A 20685-nucleotide genomic window follows, 5' to 3' on the forward strand; every position below is an offset into this window, starting at 1 on the left:
AAACCTGACTCCTTGGATCCTCCCACCACAGCCATTCCAAGTCATAGGAGAAGATGCTTATCTCTAATTTCCATTTAGTAGCCTCCCTTTTCACCCTGGGTTGGTGTCAGAACTGATGTTGCCTGACCCAAGTGACCTGCTTAGCACATCAATGAACACAGAGGAAGTGGCTACACATTTCCCAAAGCCTTGCTGGTAGAGGAAAAAAAGAAGCCAAAAAATCCAAATAGATTTATCATTGCAACAAAAAGAATAAAATACATAGGCATAAACCTACCTAAGGGCACAAAAGGCCTATATGCAGAAAACTATAAGACACTGATGAAAGAAATTAAAGATGATACAAACAGATGGAGAGATATACCATGTTCTTGGATTGAAGAATCAACATTGTGAAAATGACCATACTACCCAAAGCAATCTACAGATTCAATGCAATCCCTATCAGACTACCAATGGCATTTTTCACAGAACTAGAACAAAAAATTTCACAGTTTGTATGGAAACACAAAAGACTCTGAATAGCCAAAGCAATCTTGAGAAAGAAAAACGGAGCTGGAGGAATCAGGCTCCCTGACTTCAGACTATACTACAAAGCTACAGTAATCAAGACAGTATGGTACTGGCACAAAAACAGAAACATAGATCAATGGAACAAGCTAGAAAGCCCAGAGATAAACCCACGCACATATGGTTACCTTATCTTTGATAAAGGAGGCAATAATAAACAATGGAGAAAATACAGCCTCTTCAATAGGTAGTGCTGGGTAAACTAGACAGCTACATGTAAAGGAATGAAATTAGAACACTTCCTAACACCATACACAAAAATAAACTCAAAATGGATTAGAGACCTAAATGTAAGGCCAGACAGTATAAAACTCTTAGAGGAAAACATAGGCAGAACATGCTATGACATAAATCACAGCAAGGTCCTTTTTGACCCACCTCCTAGAGAAATGGAAATAAAAACAAAAACAAATGAGACCTAATGAAACTTAAAAGCTTTTGCACAGTGAAGGAAAACATAAACAAGATGAAAAGACAACCCTAGAATGGGAGAAAATATTTGCAAATGAAGCAACTGACAAAGGATTAATCTCCAAAATATACAAGCAACTCATGCAACTCAATGTCAACAAAACAAACAACCCAATCCAAAAATGGGTGGAAGACCTAAATAGACATTTCTCCAAAGAAGATATACAGATTGCCAACAAACATGTGAAAGGATGCTCAACATCATTAATCATTAAAGAAATGCAAATCACAACCACAATGAGGTGTCACCTCACACCAGTCAGAATGGCCATCACCAAAAATCTACAAACAATAAATGCTGGAGAGGGTGTGGAGAAAAGGGAACCCTCTTACACTGTTGGTGGGAATGTAAATTGATACAGCCACTATGGATAACAGTATGGAGGTTCCTTAAAAAACTAAAAATAGAACTACCAGATGACCCAGCAATCCCACTACTGGGCATATACCCTGAGAAAACCATAATTCAAAAAGAGTCATGTACCAAAATGTTCATTGCAGCTCTATTTACAATAGCCCAGACATGGAAGCAACCTAAGTGTCCATCAACAGATGAACGGATAAAGAAGATGTGGCACATATATACAATGGAATATTACTCAGACATAAAAAGAAACGAAATTGAGTTATCTGTAGTGAGGTGGATGGACCTACAGCCTGTCATACAGAGTGAAGTAAGTCAGAAAGAGAGAAACAAATACCGTATGCTAACACACATATATGGAATCTAAAAAAAAAAAAAAGGTTCTGAAGAACCTAGGGGCAGGACAGAAATAAAGGCGTAGACGTAGAGAATGGACTTGAGGACATGGGGAGGGGGAAGGGCAAGCTGGGACGAAGTGACAGAGTAGCACTGACATATATACACAACCAAGTGTAAAATAGGTAGCTAGTTGGAAGCAGCTGCAAAGCACAGGGAGATCAGTTCGGTGCTTTGTGACCAACTAGAGGGGTGGGATAGGGAGGGTGGGAGGGAGACGCAACAGGGAGAATATATGGGGATATATGTATACGTATAGCTGATTCACTTTGTTATACAGCAGAAACTAACACAACATTGTAAAGCAATTATACTCCAATAATGATGTTAAAAAAAAAAGAAAAGAAAGTAAGGCCTGGTTCTGCTGCCATAGGAAGAGCTAGTGAAAGATGCAACTTCATAAACCTGATAATTCCAGGCCTGGAACACCTCCGAGGTCTGTAGTCTTGACTCTTTCCTACTCCTGCTCCCAGCAAGGACTCCCTGGGGCTCAGGATTCATGCCAGCCACAGCTTCAGTGCCAGAGAGGAGCTCTGGCCAGAGTGGGGGTGATCCCCTCTTTCCCTTGGGAGGCAGGCATGCTTGGCTTTCCTTAAGGGATGGCCTGACAGGGTCCAAGCCCGAATCCACATTTGAAGCCCGAATCCACCAACACTAAAACAACTTGCTAGTTTGCTCAGTGAGGCCAGTTGAGTGAGAACATCATCAGCTACACTAGCTGTTCTGAGAATGGCCTATCCGTTTGTTTACCAAAGGTTGAACTGTCTACAGCTTTGAGGCCTCAGTTCCCACCCTCTGTGTGCTGGTCCATCCTCTGCAGCCACCCCTGCTGCCAGCTATTCTGCCAGTCCCAGGGCACCTGACGTGGGAAAGTACGTATCTTTCCTCACATGCCCCCATTAAACTGAAGCTTTGGTCCAATCTCATTTATTTGGTGCATTTCAACTTTGGATTATGACCATGGCAACCTTAAAAATGAGTACAGTAGGGATGGCAAATATGTTTTTTTGTTTTTAATTTCATTTTTTTTCGCCGCGTTGGGTCTTAGTTGCGGCACGTGGGCTCTTTGTTGCGGTGCATGGGCTTCTCTCTAGTTGTGGCGTGTGGGTTTTCTCTCTCTAGTTGTGGCGTGCGGGTTTTCTCTTCTTTAGCTGTGGTGCGCAGGCTCCAGGGCGTGTGGGCTCTGTAGTCGTGGCGGGTGGGTTCCAGAGTGCGTGGGTTCTGTAGTTTGCAGCACGCGGGCTCTCTAGTTGAGGCGTGTGAGCTCAGTAGTTGTGGTGCGTGGACTTAGTTGCCCCGTGGCATCTTAGTTCCCTGACCAGGAATCGAACCCGTGTCCCCTGCATTGGAAGGCGGATTCTTTACCACTGGACCACGAGGGAAGTTCCAGCAAATAGCTTTTATTTCAAGTGCCAATTCTAATCAATTAGTACAACTTTCTGCAACACCAGAAAAGAATGACCTGAGACCTGAGGCCATGCTCGGCAGCAACTATGATCCACTATTGATGTCTGCCTGGAAATAGGATAAGAAGTGTTATCACTGGGTTGGAGTCTCGTGGCTGCAAGGAGAATGGGCACTGTGGATTTCAAGCAACTCTGTTGCAACAAGCAGTTCAGCAATATTATGGTTTAGAGATTTTCCAACAAGCCCCTACATGGAGGCCACTGGAGGTGAAGAATTACCCAAGACCTGCCTTCTTCAAGATGTCTGCTCTTCCAGAAGATATGCTTCTGGGGTCCCAAGGAAACCTGGGCTCAGGGGTAAGATGCATCCAGAAAACCACATGTCATTTGACAAACTCTGCACTAGCAAAAACTCCAGACTACTCTAGCTAGTGAAGTGCCCTCACTATTCACCTGAGATGTCACCAGCTGCACAAAACTACACGGCATCTGTCTTTGTCCCCAGAGCAACCACAGCTGAGTCCTGGGAAAGGGACAGGAATGGGGTTTCATGGTCACAGCTGGACTAGCCTCAAGTCACATGCACCTGCTTTTTAAAAGATGAATCTAGTGTGGAGCTAGATCTTGTTCTCAGGCCCCAAGCCCAGGGTCTGCCCTGGCAATCCTTCCTGAAGGCATTTTCTGGGAGTTCTGGACCAAGGCTCTCTGCCCCTCTCCCCGAAGTTCCCCAATTCAGTCCTGGGTCCTGTCACCTCCCCGCCCCCAATCCAGGCAGCTTGGCCTATCCCTAGGTACCTCCTTGCCTTTCAACTTGCACTTTTCACACCTAAGTTTTAATTGAAGGGCTTTCTGTGTAAAAGGAGGCCCAATTTCAAGCTATCATGAAAAACGAAGGGGCTGGCATTTGAAAAGCATTTTTAGGTGCCAAAGAATAACCTCCTCAACCCATTTCCAGCATAGATGCGATCCCGCCAGTCTCTCCTAAGTGGTCTCAATAGCTCCAGCCCACATCCACTGAACAGCTTGGCTCTCATTCTATCACTACAAAAATCAGAAAGAAAGAGGCTTTTCCTGTGCCTCTCAACAGGGCTTTTGTGCCTGTAATTCCATCCATTTGAGCATTTCTCTAGCGCTCATTACTGTCACACACGGGAACGCTGAAAAGGGACTCCCGGAGATGGAAGAAAGGTGCTTAAGCCACAAGGGTTTCAGAATAAAGGATCAAGCTGTTCTGAAGATATTTAATTTTCTGTGAGGGCTGAAATGTGACTTGAGTAACTCAATTAGCATTTTCTAAGAAGCCACAGGATTATGGCTTTTCTCTCTGAGGCTAAACTAAGCGAACAAGAGTCAGACTTGGACACAGAGTTCCTCAGAGAAGCATCTTTCTTACCAGCCCACCACTCCTATTAATCACTTACATAAATCACAGGTTTAGTCATTCAACAGACTCAACCAGAGTTGAGCTCCTAACACACAGCAGGTAACGAGAGGTACTGGGGAGAATATTGCAGAAGAGGTTTCTTACAACTGCACACACACTGTGCACTGTGAAGTGAGCAGGACCTCCCCAGAGCCTGGGGCCATAGACTGAGGAGATCCAACACAAGCTTCAGATGGCTTCAAAGTCTTGTGTTTATCTTTAAAGTCCATGAGAGCTGTGCATTTACTCCGTAAAAGGATTTTTTCTTTCTTTTTTAAATTGAAGCAGAGTTGACCTACAATATTATGTTAGTTTCAGGTACACTACATAGTGATTCAACATTTATATACATTATAAATTGATCACCATAAGTCTAGTAATTTGTCACAGCACAAACTTACTGCAATAATATTGACTATATTCCCTATGCTGGACACTACATCCCCATGACTCATTTATTTTATAACTGGAATTTTGTACCCCTTAATCTCCCTCACTTATTTCACTTACCCCCTAACCCCCCTTTCCTCCCTGTTTGTTCTCTATATCTGTGAGTCTGTTTCTGTTTTATGTTTGTTCATTTGTTTTGTTTTCTAGTTTCCACATATAAGTGAAATCATACAGTATTTGTCTTTCTCTGTCAGACTTATTTCACTTAGCATATTACCCTCTAGGTCCATCCATTTTGCTGCAAATGGCAAAATTTCATTCTTTTTTTTTTTTTTTTTTTGCGGTATGCAGGCCTCTCACTGTTATGGCCTCTCCCGTTGTGGAGCACAGGCTCCGGACGCGCAGGCTCAGCGGCCATGGCTCACGGGCCCAGCCGCTCCACGGCATGTGGGATCTTCCCAGACCGGGGCATGAACCCGTGTCCCCTGCATCGGCAGGCGGACTCTCAACCACTGCGCCACCAGGGAAGCCCTCATTCTTTTTTAGTGGCTGAGTAGTATTCCATTGTATATATATACCACATCTTCTTTAGCCATTCATCTATCAATGGGCACTTAGGTTGCTTTCATATTTTGGATATTGTAAATAATGCTGCAATGAACATAGGGGTTCCTTCTGGCTATGAAGTTTCTGCTGAAAAATCAGCTGATAGTCTTATGGGGGTTTCCTTGTACATAACTAGTTTTTTTATTGCTGCTTATAAGATTCTTTAACTTTTGACATTTTAATTATAATGTGTCTTGGTGTGGGCCTCTTTGGGTTCATCTTTTTGGGGATTCCCTGTGCTTCCTGGACTTGGATGTCTATTTCCTTTGCCAAGTTAGGGAAGTTTTCCGATATTATTTCTTCAAGTAGGTTTTCTGTCCCTTTCTCTCTCTCTCTCTTCTTCTTATGGGACCCCTGTAATTCAAATGTTAGTATGCTTGACCCAGAGGTCCCTTAAATTATCTCATTGTTTAAAATTCTTTTTCTTTTCACTGTTTTGATTAGGTGATTTTCACTATTCTGTCTTCCAGATTGCTGATCTGTTCTGCATCCTCTAATCTGTTATTGATTCATTCTAGTGTATTTTTCATTTCAATTATTGTATCCTTCAGTTCTGATTGGTTCTTTTTTATATTTTCTTTCTCTTTGTTGAAATTCTCACTGAGTTCATCCATTGTTCTCTAGAGTCAGTGGTTATCTTTATGACTATTACTCTGAACTCTTTATCTTATAAATTGCTTATCTCTGTTTAATTTAGTTCCTTTTCTGATGTTTTGTCTTGTTTTTTCATTTGGAAGGTATGCCTTTGTCTCTTTATTTTGCCTAACTCTCTGTGTTTGTTTCTATGTATTAGGGATGTTGGCTAAATCTCCTAGTCTTGCAAGAGTGGCCTTACGTGAAACGTGTCCTGTGGGGCTCAGTGGTGCAATCCCCCCTGGTCACCAGAGCACTGCTGTGGGCATGCTGATGCACGGGGACTGGCCTCAGTGCAACTGACTTCGAGGCCAGTCTGGGACTATTGTGGGTGCTCTGTGGTGCGGGGCTGGCCCCCTGGAGTGGAAGCCACTTTGGAGGGATGCCGGTGCCAGCCAGGGCTGCCCAGCTGTTGGGGCAAGGCAGAAAGTGTTTTGGAGGGACGAGCTGGAGTGGGTCCTCAGGGGAAAGTCAGGGTGGGGCACACAGTGTTAGTCAGGTTGATGGACAGTGACAGAAATGGTGCCTGCCAGTGCTTCCATCCCCAGAACCCTGCCCCTCCAGCACACGCCTTAAAATTCATCAGTGAGTCTCCTTCTCATGTGACCCAAGCACTTTCAAGCTGCTGCCTCTGTGCTGGGAGTCAGAGTGAATGAATGTGTGTGAAAGCCCCTCAGGAGAGTCTCAGTCTCCCACAGCCCTTCCACTCGCCTAAACGTAAACCTTACTGGTTTGCAAAGCCAGGCATTATGGGGGCTTGTCTTCCCAGTACAGGTCTCCCAGGCTGGGGAGCCTGATGTGGGGCTTGTAGACCTTGCTCCTCAGGGGGAATCTCTGTGGCTGTGACGTCCCTCCTGTGTGTGGGTTGCTGCACTGGGGGTGTGGGTTGGACTAGACTGTGTCTCTGCCACTCCTGCCTGTCTCACTGCGTCCTTTGCTTTCTATTCTTAGTTTAGAAAATCTGTTCTGCTAGTCTTCAGGTGGTTCTCAGAGATGGTTGTTCTATAAGTAATTGTAGTTTCGGTGTGTCCATGGGAGGGAGTGAGCTCAGGGTCTTCCCACTCTGCCCTCTGGATGTGGACCTCTCCATAATACACATTTAATGCAAAAATAATTTCCCTCTGTTTCCTCAGAATGCTACACCCCCTTCTCAGAGGCAGGAAATGCAGTGTCTGAAATCAGGCACCGTAGGCCCATCCTTGGGCCTGGTTAGTGCCTGGCTGGGGCAGAGGGTGATGAATTGGGTGACTGGCCTCAGTTCAAGGTACCACACATTTCTAATTACCCAAGATCAAGTTATTTTCCATGGCCATATTGAAAATATTATTTTTCATAATTACATTATAATTGGTTTTTAGCCCAGTAAAAACATATGGTAAAAGCAAACCAACATGTATTTTCATAACCTAAAGGGTTCCTAGGTATTCATTCTGTCCCTGGCCCATTGGCCAGCACAGGTGCTCCCCACATGAGCTTCTGAAGGGCAGGAGGCAGGCGTCCCTGCCCTGAGACAAGAGGCTGGTCTCTCTCAGACTCTGGAATAATCACATCAAGACCATTCCCCTGGGACTTCCCTGGCAGTCCAGTGGTTAAGACTGTGCTTCCACTGCAGGGGGTGTGGGTTCAGTCTCTGGTCAGGGAACTAAGACCTTGAGCAGCCAAAAGAAAACAGGAAAAAAGACCACTGTGCTCTTCCCCTGCCCCATCCACCAGCCATTCCAGGTCCTAAGGCTTGATGTGCCTTGAGGTTAATTCCCTCCCTCCTTTCTACTTGTCCTTGATTCACTGCGTGGAGGGGGACAGAGTATGACCAACCTCCAGTCCCACCCAGCACATAGTAGGCACCACACAAAGCACTCTTCATAAAAAGTATTTTCTTAACTAATTAGCAGTTTGCATCTAGAGCTTCCCATTCAAGCTGTATGTATGATATAGGGAAATAATTACTTCTGGTAAGAGCTCTCTACTATTTAGTGAGGTCTTTTTCTTTTCCCGTTTAAAAAACTAATGGAAATAAGGAAAACATCAATGACCTCAGTTCAGGGTACCACATATTTCTAATTACCCAAGACCTAGTTATTTTCCATGGCTGTATTTCTGTGGCAATACCAAAAATATTATTTTTCAAAATTATATTACTATTGATTTTCAGCCCATTGAAAACATCTGGTATACAAGTAAACCAACATATATTTTTATAACCTAAGGAGTTCCTAGGCGTTCATTCTGCCCCAGCCCTTTGGCCAGCATATGTGTTTCCCGTGTAAGCTGCTCTTGGTCAGTGCTCGGCCAGCCTACCTGTCAGGCAGATACCCCGGGTGCTGTTGCACAGGTCCACCATCACTCGGATCTGCAGGAAGAGAGAACCATTAATAGCGGTATGGTAGGCAGTGGACCCTGAACTTGCCCTTTATTCAGACAAGCAGAAAGCAATGATAAAGATTAACAAAATAACTTCAGGAGAATATGTAGAAGTCCGAGGAAAAGTTAACCTAAAACTGAAAAGAAATCCTTAAAAGATCTAAAGATTTTTTTTTATACCTGCAGCTCATCTATCAACATTGTCAACAGAATCTCCTTGATTTCTACCAAACTCTGAGAAGGCCGAGGATGGGGAAGGAATCACCAAATCTACAGCCAGGCTGGCCCCCACAGTGTCTGAAGGGCTCAATCTGTGGGTCTGAATAAAGAGGGCTGGTGAGCTTAGCAGTCAGAAGCAAACACTTAACTATCTGAGTAAGTACAGGTGAGGTACTTAACTCCTTGACACTTTGGTTTCCTCTGAAATTGTAGATTATATGAGTAGCTGTCTTGAGGGTTAGGCAGCTCCATGTCTGGCATGTGGAAACTGCCCTTAGAGGAGTGATTCTCATGCCATGTGGACACTGCCTACTTGCCACTGGATGGCCACCTGGAATACATGGTCACTGCATTGTGGTACCATCCTGACACCTGGTTCCCACACACCACTTTACACTCCTCCCCCCATGCATTTTCCACGCTGCTGCTAATGAGCTTCACAAAACCCAAATCTGATCAGGTCAGTCCTGCTTCAAACACTTTTGTGACTCCTTGCTGCTCTGAAGATACAGCAAAATTCCTCCTTCTCCGGCCTCAGCTCACACCATTCCTCCCTCCCTTTCTGTTCTATAGTTCCACTCTGCCTCAGTTTGCTCATCTGTAAAATGGGGATATTTGTAGTACTTACCTCTTAGGATTGTTGTGAAGCTTTAGTGAAGTTGTATGTGAAGCTCTTAGAACAGTGCCTGGCATGTAGGAAGCACACACAAAAGTGTTTTCTGTTTTGTGGAGGCAGCAGAGAGTGCACATAGAGGCATGAATCCTGAAGTCAAACTGCTTGTGTTCTAATCATGGCTTTGCCATTCACAAGCAGTGTGACCTTGGGAAAATTACTTAACCTCTCTGTGCTGCAGTGTCCTTGTCTGTAAATGGAGTTAACAGTACCTACCTTACTTAAAGCATGGTTATGTGGATAAATGAGTGAATACATGCAATACTCTTACAACAGGGCCCGGCATATGATAAGCAAACTCTATTTATGCTACTGTTTTGATGGTTCCTTGGATATGCCTGGAATGACTTAGTTAATTTATCAATTTACCATCCAAGAATTTAAAATTTATACATAGAGCAATTTTTAGACCCAAATAATGTGGCATTTCAAAACTGTGGGAAGAAACATTATTAGTTGGAAAATGGAGTTGAGACAGCTGGATAGAAATGTAGGGAAAAATTAAAAAGATGGATCCCTATTTCACTCCTTACACTAAACAAGTTAAGTGAGCCCCATTAATCAAAAAATTAAAAGTTAAAAACAAACTAGTGAAAATACTGAAGGAAACCTTGGGAAAAATATTTATAATGGTATTAGAGTAGGAAAGACTTTTCTAAGAAAGAAACAACCCTCATGCTATATATAGGAAAAATGTGATAAATTCAACTGTCTAATAATTAAAAATTTCTGCAAGAGGCAAAATACTACAAACAATAACAAAGGAGAAACACAAACTTAGAAAAATAATTGCAAAGGGCTTGTATATAAAGAGCTGTTACAAAGCAATAAGTAAAGGGAAAAAAACAAAAACAAAGGAAAATGGGCATTGGAACCAGGCAGAAAGTTCAAAGAAAAAAAAATAGTGCCTTATCTTCACTTACAGTTGAAGAAAAACATCAAATTATGAAATACTATTTTTACTTCTTAGGTTTGCTAATAAAAAGAATAACAGAGCACTTCTCACAAGGGTGTCAGGAAAGTAGCACTCTCATATTGTGTTGATGGAAATGTAAAGGGATACTGCCTCTTTGGATGGCATTTTGACAATATCTACTAAAATTTAAATGGATCTACATTTTGACTCATCAATTACACTTTGAGATTTATTCTACAGATACACTCATATATGCATGAGAAGATGTAAGTACAAAGATGGTTGTTGCAAAAATGTGGGCAAAAGCAAAAACTAGAAACAACCTAAATAATTATCAGTGAGGTCTGGTTAGAGAAATTGTAGCATATTCACATAAGGAAATACTGTGAAAAAGAGTAAATTTAAATCCATAAAGCTGATATTGAAAGATCTCCAAGATAAACGAAAAAATACAAGGTACAGAGCAGTATGTATAGTGTCTTTTCATTTATATAAAAAAAGTAGTACATACGAAAATGCTACTTTATGCTTCTCTCTTGCTGCTTTCCAGATTCTCTCTTTGTCTTTGACTTTCTAGAATATTTCTGGAGAGAAACCTACGAAGGAGAACTGAAACCTAAAAACTCCTCCTCAAGTAAGGAGCAATAGAGAGCCAGGGTCAGAGGGAGCTATACTAAGCATGATTGGCCCTTCTGTTTTATTCAAAATTTTTGCTGATTTCTCTCTCAATTAAACTCTTTGTAAAAAGAACATGCTTTGGTTTGAAGGGAAAATTTGTTTTGTCTTCTACCTAGGTTTATTTTGTTTGCTAGGAGATCCAGAGGGAAACTTGTACGGTATTTACTTTTTGTGAAGTGTGTCAGCAGGTGCTTACTAACTGCTTTAGAAATTTATTGTGAAATATATCATACATGTCGCAAAAATATGAAAGGTGTGCCAACAGTTTAAAGATGAATAATAAAACAAACATGTACACACCACCTTCAGCTAAGCAAGGCTTTAGAGCATCCCAGGTGCCTCTCCCAAAACACACCCTTCCCTCCCAGCCACAACCACTCCCTGAGCTGAAGTATATTGGGCCGTGAAACTCTCCCTTTTGTACAGATAGCAACAGAGAGGCTTAGCGAGGTGAGGTCATTTATTCGGTCACACAGCTTGCTCTTGGAAAAGACAGGCTCAGCTCCAGGTTTCCTGATTCCAGGTTTACTGCACTTTCTATTATGGCTCTGATGAGTATCTTAACGTAACCAGAAGAAATTTCGATTCACTGTGTTTAGTCATGCTCATAAATTAATGCAATCAGCTGCACTACAAAATTTATCATCTTAAAAAATGTATAATTGTCCATTGAGAGGACCATTAGAGGCTTCACAATGCTTCATTTGTTGCCTGGGGGATCACAGCAGAAGGAGTAGTTAGAAACAACAGAAGCATCAATAGGGGAAATTAACCTTTCTCTCTTTTATGCTCATCACTGGTCTGCAGTTGGCACAGCTTCTATAAAAAATGATGAAGAAGGAGTTTTCATTCCCTGATCTTTTGGCTTCATTTATATGCTAAAAGTTAATTTAGATATTTACCAGTAAATTGTGTTAATCTTCACTCGGGAATATTCTTTTAACAAACATGGTCTATATAAGATTGTACCAAGGTAAAACATGGTATGAAAAGGTATGGCCATAAGAAAATCAGAAACTTTTTTTTTTTTTCCTGATAATAATGATTAAGAGTTTGGAAGAAAATAAGAAAAGTCAAAATTGAAAGTCACAAAATCTAGCTTGTCAAATTAAGGAGTCATATTTGGTATACAAGGCTTCCTAGATCTTGATTTAGGATTTGAGAATGGTGAAGCTGGAAGAGGCCTTAGAGCTCATTGTCCTGGGGGTGTCAGGCAGGACCCATCCAGGACGTGGCCCTGCCCCTTCTCGAGGCCATCTCCCCCTGCTCTCCCCCATTGCTCTGCTCCAATCACACTGGCCATCATCACTGGTCTTTGCCATGCCTTATAAGGCATGGGGACTTGTTTTCAGCTTTGACAACATATGGCAGCAATGGGAGAAAAGACAGCCAAAATGGGTCCCATTAGTGGCCTGACCAGACCTTCCAGTTTTCTCTCTGGATACAGAACTGGTCTCACTGGATCAGTAGGACTCATGGGATCTTAGGAAATTCATGGGCAAGGAAGGGGCCCCTGAAGAAAAGTAATGGACTTCTTGCTCATCTGGCATCAGATGGCTTGAGCTGGCTCTAATTCAAACTAAAAATAGATGGGATTAATTTCTTTCTATGAGAAAGAAAATGCTATGAACTGGGAATCTCACTTGCAGGAAGCTTATACAAGGATATCTGGGCAAGAATGCTTATTGCAACATTGTGATGGCAAAGGCATGCAAAAAATCTAAATGTTCATCAGTAAGGCACTTGTTAAACAGATGAGAAAGAATGAAGTAGATCTATATGAACTAATCTGGAAAGATGGCCTTGGCATACTGTTAAGTGATAAAAGCAAGGTGCAGCCCAAGCCATATAACACAATACAACTTTTTGGTTGAAAAAGAATATTTAGATATGTCTGGATAAGCACAGAGAAAAGTTGGAAGGCTCATGAACCAAACCATTAACAGATTTTTTTTCTCCTGGAGACTGAGACTAGGAGATAAAAGGGGGATTTTCATTTCTTAGTTTGTATTGTTTTAAAAGATATATTGGGATTATGGGTGAATTTTACTTTGCTATGCTTTTAATAATTCAGAGAGAGAGAAAAGAGCATGTAACCATTATATGAAGCCAAAAGATGGGTCTAATGATCCAGCTTTCCCGGGAATCCAAATATCATGCCTTCACAATAACCCCCATCACTTGGAATAACTTGGACAGATCTCTGTTGCTTCTAGACAAATGAACGTAGAATGAACTAGAACAGCTGTCTAGTGAGTTTCAAATTGTTCATTAGTCATAAGATTTTTCTTTTTCCCACATAAATTGCCAACCCTCCAAATAAAAAAACAAATAGAATGAAGCTAGTCTGGGTTAACTTATCTGTAAAATGAGAGGGTTGGACTAGATAGATGATTTCAAACTCTGCTCCCAGGAGGAATCAGGGGAGGAAGTGGGGAGGGACACCTGGAGACCTAGAGTCAGGGGAGGAGGGATAAGAAAGCTGAGGTCCAAAGAAAGCAAGTGAAGTAGCTGGCCCAGCCTCCCCTAGCTGGTTCCAGAATAGAGTCCTGTTTTTCCTCCGCATCTACTTTTTCATACCATTTAGCCTTTGCAAAAGGAATTGTCTGAAATTCAACAGGAAATGCACATTTTTGCTTTAGTTTACTTTGAATGTGAACAAGATATTAGATTTTTACCAGTTGATTATGCATCAACTTCAAGAAATCTCTTCTGTGCAAAAGAGAAAGGTTTAATCAAAAGTGTTTCTCATCAGAATGAATAGAGCTAAATGCTGTCTGCTGCCACTGATCATCAGAACACAAAACCTCAGGTGGTTGGCTGGCCTCCCTCTTGAACTCCCTTCCTCTCACCTTTTACTCTCAGGACTGATTCACGAAAAAGTAAGGGAGCAAACCTGCCTGTCATCACCAGTTTATGTACTGCTAAAATAATGTGTCCTGTCATGGCTTCTCTGAAGTTCCCCAAGTACAGGTTCTGGTTTGCTGGGGGGAACAATGTTTAAATTCCAAGTCACTTTTCAGATCTGACCTATTTTGTAACTTAAATTCCATTTTCTTAGACAACTGAATACCCTTTATGGCGCTCCTTAATTATGCAAATTGCTGTTATTTTGTGTACGCAAATGATCCTTTAGAAAACATTGAGCTATGAATGTGGTGGCCCAGCTGCTGCAGGGTTAGATCACAGGTATTGGCAGAATCCCTCATGGGGTCTGAAGCTGCGGTGAGCTACCCTGGACTCATCCCTCTGAAAGGCAGGAATTCACACTGGGACCAAGACGTGGTGATGACAATCTGCAAACCCCAACAGGAAGGTGGGGTTTGCTATGTACGGGGTGAAATACTGAGGCACGACCTTCTTCCTGCAGCCCCACAGGAAGATCAGCCAAAGGGCTAGGCATTTGTCGCAAGTGAACAAACCCTGGCCATCCCACACTAATGGCCTGGGGCCGAGTGCTCTTGTCAGTTGAAACTGGTATCCTCGGAGCCCAGCTAAATCCTAACGAGTTTTCCCCAAAGACACCCATTCCCACTAACTGCCCCCTTTACAGCCCAGCAGCATCACCACATGGCTGCTTGTTGGCACGCTCTGTCATGTTTTTCGGGCTCCTCAACCAGATAGGCTCCTATTGGTAGGGACGTACTCTTCCTGTACACCGCATTCACTCATCTGGTCCATTTGCCAGCATTAGAATGGCATTGAGCACATAGTAGATATTCGATAAATACTTCATTATTGACTACTCAATCAATTGGGAGGGGAATGTGCTCTTCAACCAAAGATATTATTCCTTTTTTGACCAGCAGTATATGGGAACCGAACATCTAGCATGTGGTTACCTGTTTCTCTTTGTGCCCGTTTGCTTAAGATAAACTTTTTGGCAAACACTCCACTAATCCTTAGAAAATAGGAGCTTGGAGATGCTAGGGTTATCCTATAGGGTCCCTGATACATGGCTAACAGAAAATAACAGAAACACTTCATGCTGTCTTGAGTAGAAATACCTGGTTAGGGCTGAGTTGGCCAGGTAGAGACTGGGGTGCTGAATGAAAAGGAGTCTCAAACATCAATGAAAATGCAATGCCATAGGGAAAACATGGTATTCCCCAGCTCTTCCTGCTTTGCTAAGTAGATCAGAATGGAGGTGAAGACCAGCCTGCCCTCCGAGGAGCAGGGGTCTCAGACTACTTGTCCCTAAGGCATTTATTTTCCTGAGTAGCTTACAAGGGCTGAACTGAATTGCTAGTGACGGTGCGGCCTCCCATCGCCCTCTTTCTCACCCTGCCTCAGTAATTGCCTGGATTCTCTAATAAAATGCTGAACAACAAACAGTTAACATGTATTGCTTTAGAGTCCACCCACAGCCTTGGCCAGCCCTCTTGCACACAAAGGCTGGGGAGTCACAGAAGTTGAAGCAGCTCAGGCTGGGCCCAGGCCTCCTCAGCAATCCCAGTTGGAAGGGGCAGTTCCAGCAAATGCCCTCACCCAATGTCTCCGGCAAGATTACTTTCAGCTCAGATCAGGGCCTGGGGGAACAGCCCTGTGACATTTATTAACCCTGGGGACACCTAAAAATGCATGACAGAAGTCCCTGAAGGAGCAATTCCTTCCCCAGGTGTGCTTGGAGGCCTTCTTTAGGTCTGACCTGATGGGGGAGATGAGTGACTTGCTTCTTGTTGGCTGAGCAGGATCCCCTACTAGCTCCCCAGCCCCTTGACAAAACAGGACTCATGGCAATACTTACCCCAGGGAGTGGCTGTGAGGAGTAAATGAAGGAGTCCTTATAAAAACAACTTTTTGGTGTTCATACTAGTGTTACATAAACATGATTTCTCATGATTTGAATGTAAATCAGCTGATTCTGCTTTTTAAAAAATCGTCAATTCATACTATTTTAATCAAAGCCTGATTACTAGTTTTGAAATGTAAAACAGAGTAGGATTTATAGAAATAGCCAGATATAAATTGATAATTGCCCTAACCCATTAAATATAAGCCTCGATTGGTATTATAACTCTCTTCCTAAACCATTCCCTTCTCCCACCAGGAGCCCCTCAGGTGCCAGCAAGCCCCAGTTCTCAGCCTTGTCCTGTCTGCAGCTCAAGCAGCTGCCTCTCAGGAATGGCCTGTCCTTTTGCATTTCCTCCTGTCGCCTGCTTAGTTGGGAGCTGCTGACAGCCTGGACTCCTCACGCTAACATGCTGACCCGGCTCCAGAACCAGGAGTGATGGGCCACTCTCAGAGGAGGCTCAGAACGCCTTCTCCCACTATCTCCTGTGCTCATACCTTTCTTCCTCCAGGTCGGAGATAGACCCAAACATGGAGACAACATGATGTTTTATCTACTTATACTGCATCTCATCCTGACACAGTTCTCCCCCAGTCATAAGAAAAGGTAGCAGCTAAAAATCAAGTTATTAAGTTCAAATCCAACTTTAAGAAGTTGTTTTGTATTGAATTGCCTATTTTCAAGCCCAGCAACTGTACAATTTATTCTGGCCAGTTGTTTCTTAAAGGGGAAAAGCTCTATCTCTGTGTATTTTAAACACATGCAAATGTAATGGAACAGCTTTCAAGTGAAATTATATGTAACTATGAGAAAATATTGGTAACTATTTGATCTTGAGACTTGAAGTAGGAAAGAACATTTTAAGCATAAAAGCAAAAGAAGAACCCATAAATGAAGGACTTTATAAATTTGACTACATGAAAATGGAAAATTTTAAATACTCCCCACCAAAAAAAACCCCAGCAAACAAAATTAAAAGATAACACCCAGGGCTGAACGGTGTGGTGTAAAGAACATGAGTTTTGGGAGTCAGATACAGCTAAGTCTGATCTGAGTGCCAATTCCTTCACTCACTGGCTCTGTGTCCTTGAGCAGGATGCTCTCTAAGCCTCAGCGACCTGTCTGTAAAATGGGAATAATCATAATAATGATAATAATAGCAACTACCTCATAAGGTTGTTACTAGGATAAGGACTTTTTTGACACACATATGTAAAGCTCTTAGCATAGTGCCTGGCAAGTTTTAGATTCTCAATAAATGTTATAATCATTACTAAGGGAAAAATATTGCAACATGTGTAATACACTAAAAGCAAATAGCTTTTCTATATAAAAGGTATTTGTAGATTAGTAAGAAAAAAATTTTTTAAAACAAATTAAAAAATGAGTTAAAACATGAAAAATCTCCCACAATGATTTCAAATCACCAATAAACATATGAAAAAAAAATTCATCCTCACTGTAATCAAACACCTGCAGCCCCCTCCCTGATGTTAGGGATGCAACCTGTCCCAGGGTTGGGTCCCGCTTATTTATTTATTTACTTAGTGTCCTACAATTCAACTAATTCTTCCTTTTAAAAACTTGTGTTTCAGGTGTACAGTATTATAGTTCAACATCTGTATACAGTAGAGTAGACTACCATAAGTCTAGTTACCATCCATCAACACACAGTTGACTACTTTCACCCAACCCTCCAACCTCCTTCGCCTCTGGTAATCACTAATCTCTGCTCTGTATCTATGAGTTTGTTTTATTTTGTTTCTTGGGTTTTTTGTTTAAGATTTCACACTTGAGTGAAATCATATGGTATCTGTCTTTCTCCATCTAATTTCACTTAGTATAATACTCTCAAGGTCCATCTATGTTGTCACAAATGGCATGACTACATTATGTTTTATGGCTGAATAGTATTCCATTCCATCTTCTTTATCCATTCATTCATCGATGGGCACTTAGGCTGTTTCCATACCTTGGCTATTGTAAATAATGCTGCAGTGAACAAAGGGGTGCATATATCTTTTCAAATTAGTGCTTTTGTGTTCTTCGGGTAAATACCCAGAAGCGGAATAGCTGGGTCATATGGTAGTTATATTTTTAATTTTTTGAGGAATCTCCATACTAATTTCCATAGTGGCTGCACCAATTTACAGTCCCACCAATAGTGCATAAGGGTTCCCTTTTCTCCACATCCTCCCCAATATTTGTTATTACCTGTATTTTCAATAATAGCCATTCTAACAGGTGTGAGGTGATATCTCATTGTGGTTTTGATTTGTATTTCCCTGATAACTAGTGATGTTGAACATTTTTTTCATGTGCCTGTTGGCCTTCTGTATATCTTCTTTGGAAAAATGTCTATTCAGATCCTCTGTCCATTTCTTGAATCAGGTTTTTGTTGTTGTTGATGTAGGAGTTTTTAAATATATTTTGGAAAATAACCCCTTATTGGATATATGATTTGCAAATAACTTCTACCATTCAGTAGATTGTTCTTCGTTTTGTTGATGGTTCCCTTTGCTGTGCAGAAGCTTTTTAGTTTGATTTGGTCCCATGTGTTTATTTTTGCTTTTGTTTCCCTTGCCTTTGGAGTAAGATCCACAAAAACATAGCTAAGACTGATGTCAATCAGGTTACTGCCTATGTTTTCTTCTAGTAATGGTTATGGTTTCAGGTCTTTCTTTCAAGTCTTTAATCTATTTTGAGTTAATTTTTGTGTATGGTGTAAGATAGTGGTCTAGTTTCTTTCTTCCTTTTTTTTTTTTTTTGGCATATGGCTGTCCAGTTTTCACAACAATATTTACTGAAGAGACTGTCTTTCTCCATTGTATGTTCTCTACTGCTCCTTTGTCATATATTAATTGTCCATATATGTGTAGGTTAATTTGTTAGTTCTTAATTCTGTTCCACTGATCTATGTGTCAGTTTTTGTGCCAGTATCAGTATAGTATAGTATAGTATAGTTTGAAATCAGGGAATGTGATACTTCCCCAGCTTTGTTCTTCTTTATCAAGATTATTTTGGCTATTCAGGGTCTTTTGTAGTTCTGTACAAATTTTAGAATTATTTGTTTAAGTTCTGTGAAATTTGCCATTGACATTTTGATAGTGATTGCATTGAATCTGTAGATTGCTTTGGGTAGTTTGGACACTTTAACAATATTAATTATTGCAATCCATGAGCACAGAATATCTTTCCACTTATTTATGACTCCTTCAATTTCTTTCATTAATGTCTTGTAGTTTTCAACATATAGGTCTTTTACCTCCTTGGTTAATTTTTTTAATATAAATTTATTTTATTTATATTTATTTTTGGTTGTGTTGGGTCTTTGTTGCTGCACACAGGCTTTCTCTAGTTGTGGCAAGTGGGGGCTACTCTTCATTGTGGTGCGCAGGCTTCTCATTGCGCTGGCTTCTCTTGTTGAGGAGCACGGGCTCTAAGTGCACGGGCTTCAGTAGTTGTGGCTCACGGGCTCTAGAGCGCAGGCTCAGTAGTTGTGGTACATGGGCTTAGTTGCTCCACGGCATGTGGGATCTTCCTGGACCAGGGCTCGAACCCGTGTCCCCTGCATTGGCAGGCAGATTCTAAACCACTGCACCACCAGGGAAGCCCCTCCTTGGTTAATTTTATTCCTAGGTATTTTATTCTTTTTGATTTGGGTTTGCATTGCTAATGGGTTTGTTTTCTTAATTTCTCTTTCTGATAGTTTGTTCTTAGTGTATAGATATGTCACAGATTTTTTTATTTTTTTATTTTTTTTGCTCACACCAAGCAGCTCTGAGGGATCTTAGTTTCCTGACCAGGGATCGAACCTGGGCCTCCTGCAGTGGAAGCGCAGAATCCTAACCACTGGACTGCCAGGGAATTCCCACCACAGATTTTTATATATTGATTTGGTATCCTGCTACTGTTCTGAATTCATTTATTAGTTCCAACAATTTTTTGATAGAGTCCAGGGTTTTCTATGTATATTATCATGTCATCTGGAAATAGTGACAGTTTTTACTTCTTCCTTTCCTATCTGTATACCTTTTATTAATTTTTCTTGCCAAGTTTCTATGGCTAGAACTTCCAATACTATGTTGAGCAACAGTGGTTAGAGTGGGCATCCTTGTCTTGTTTATAATCTTAGAGGAAAAGTTTTCAGCTTTTTGTTGTTGAGTGTGATGTTAGTTGTGGGTCTGTCATATATGGCCTTTATTATGCTGAGGTATGTTCCTTTTATACCTACTTTGTTGAGAGTTTTTATCATTAATGTATGTTGAATTTTGACAAATGCTTTTTCTGCATCTATTGTATTAAAATACATCTAGTCTAAAATGTGAAGTGGATAGCTGGTGGGAGGCAGCTGCATGGCACAGGGAGATCAGCTCGGTGCTTTGTGACCACCTAGAGGGGTGGGATAGGGAGGGTGGGAGGGAGACACACGAGGGAGGAGATATGGGGATGTATGTGTGCATGTGGCTGATTCACTTTGCTGTACAGCATAAACTAGCACAATATTGTGAAGCAATTATACTCCAATAAAGATGTTAAAAAATAAAATACATCTGGTTTAATGTGTCATTTAAGTCTGCTGTTTCCTTATTGATTTTATTTCTGTATGGTTTATCCATTGATGTAAATGGGGTGCTATAGTTCCCTACTATTATTATATTGCTTTTAATTTCTCCCTTTAAGTCCATTACTATTTGCTTTATATATCTTGGTGCTCCTCTGTTGGGTGCATATACATTTATAAATGTTACATCTTCTTACTGGATTGACCCCTTTATCATTATCTA

At 41.5% G+C, this 20685-nt stretch overlaps 1 protein-coding gene across 3 annotated transcripts in view; it reads right to left on the bottom strand.

The window, feature by feature from the left end:
* GLDN (gliomedin) overlaps positions 1 to 20685 on the bottom strand; it is a 101483-nt gene that overhangs the window by 27416 nt on the left and 53382 nt on the right. For all 3 annotated transcript variants that reach the window (XM_029236430.1, XM_029236429.1, XM_029236431.1), the window contains exon 3: positions 8558 to 8609. In XM_029236430.1, coding sequence (XP_029092263.1) covers positions 8558 to 8600 — 43 coding nt within the window. In that variant the 5' untranslated portion in view covers positions 8601 to 8609. The remainder of the gene's footprint in view (positions 1 to 8557; positions 8610 to 20685) is intronic.

The sequence above is a fragment of the Monodon monoceros genome, unplaced genomic scaffold (assembly GCF_005190385.1).
Source record: "Monodon monoceros isolate NGI ecotype Baffin Bay Population unplaced genomic scaffold, NGI_Narwhal_1 Super_Scaffold_21, whole genome shotgun sequence".
Classification (NCBI taxonomy): Eukaryota; Metazoa; Chordata; class Mammalia; order Artiodactyla; family Monodontidae; genus Monodon; species Monodon monoceros.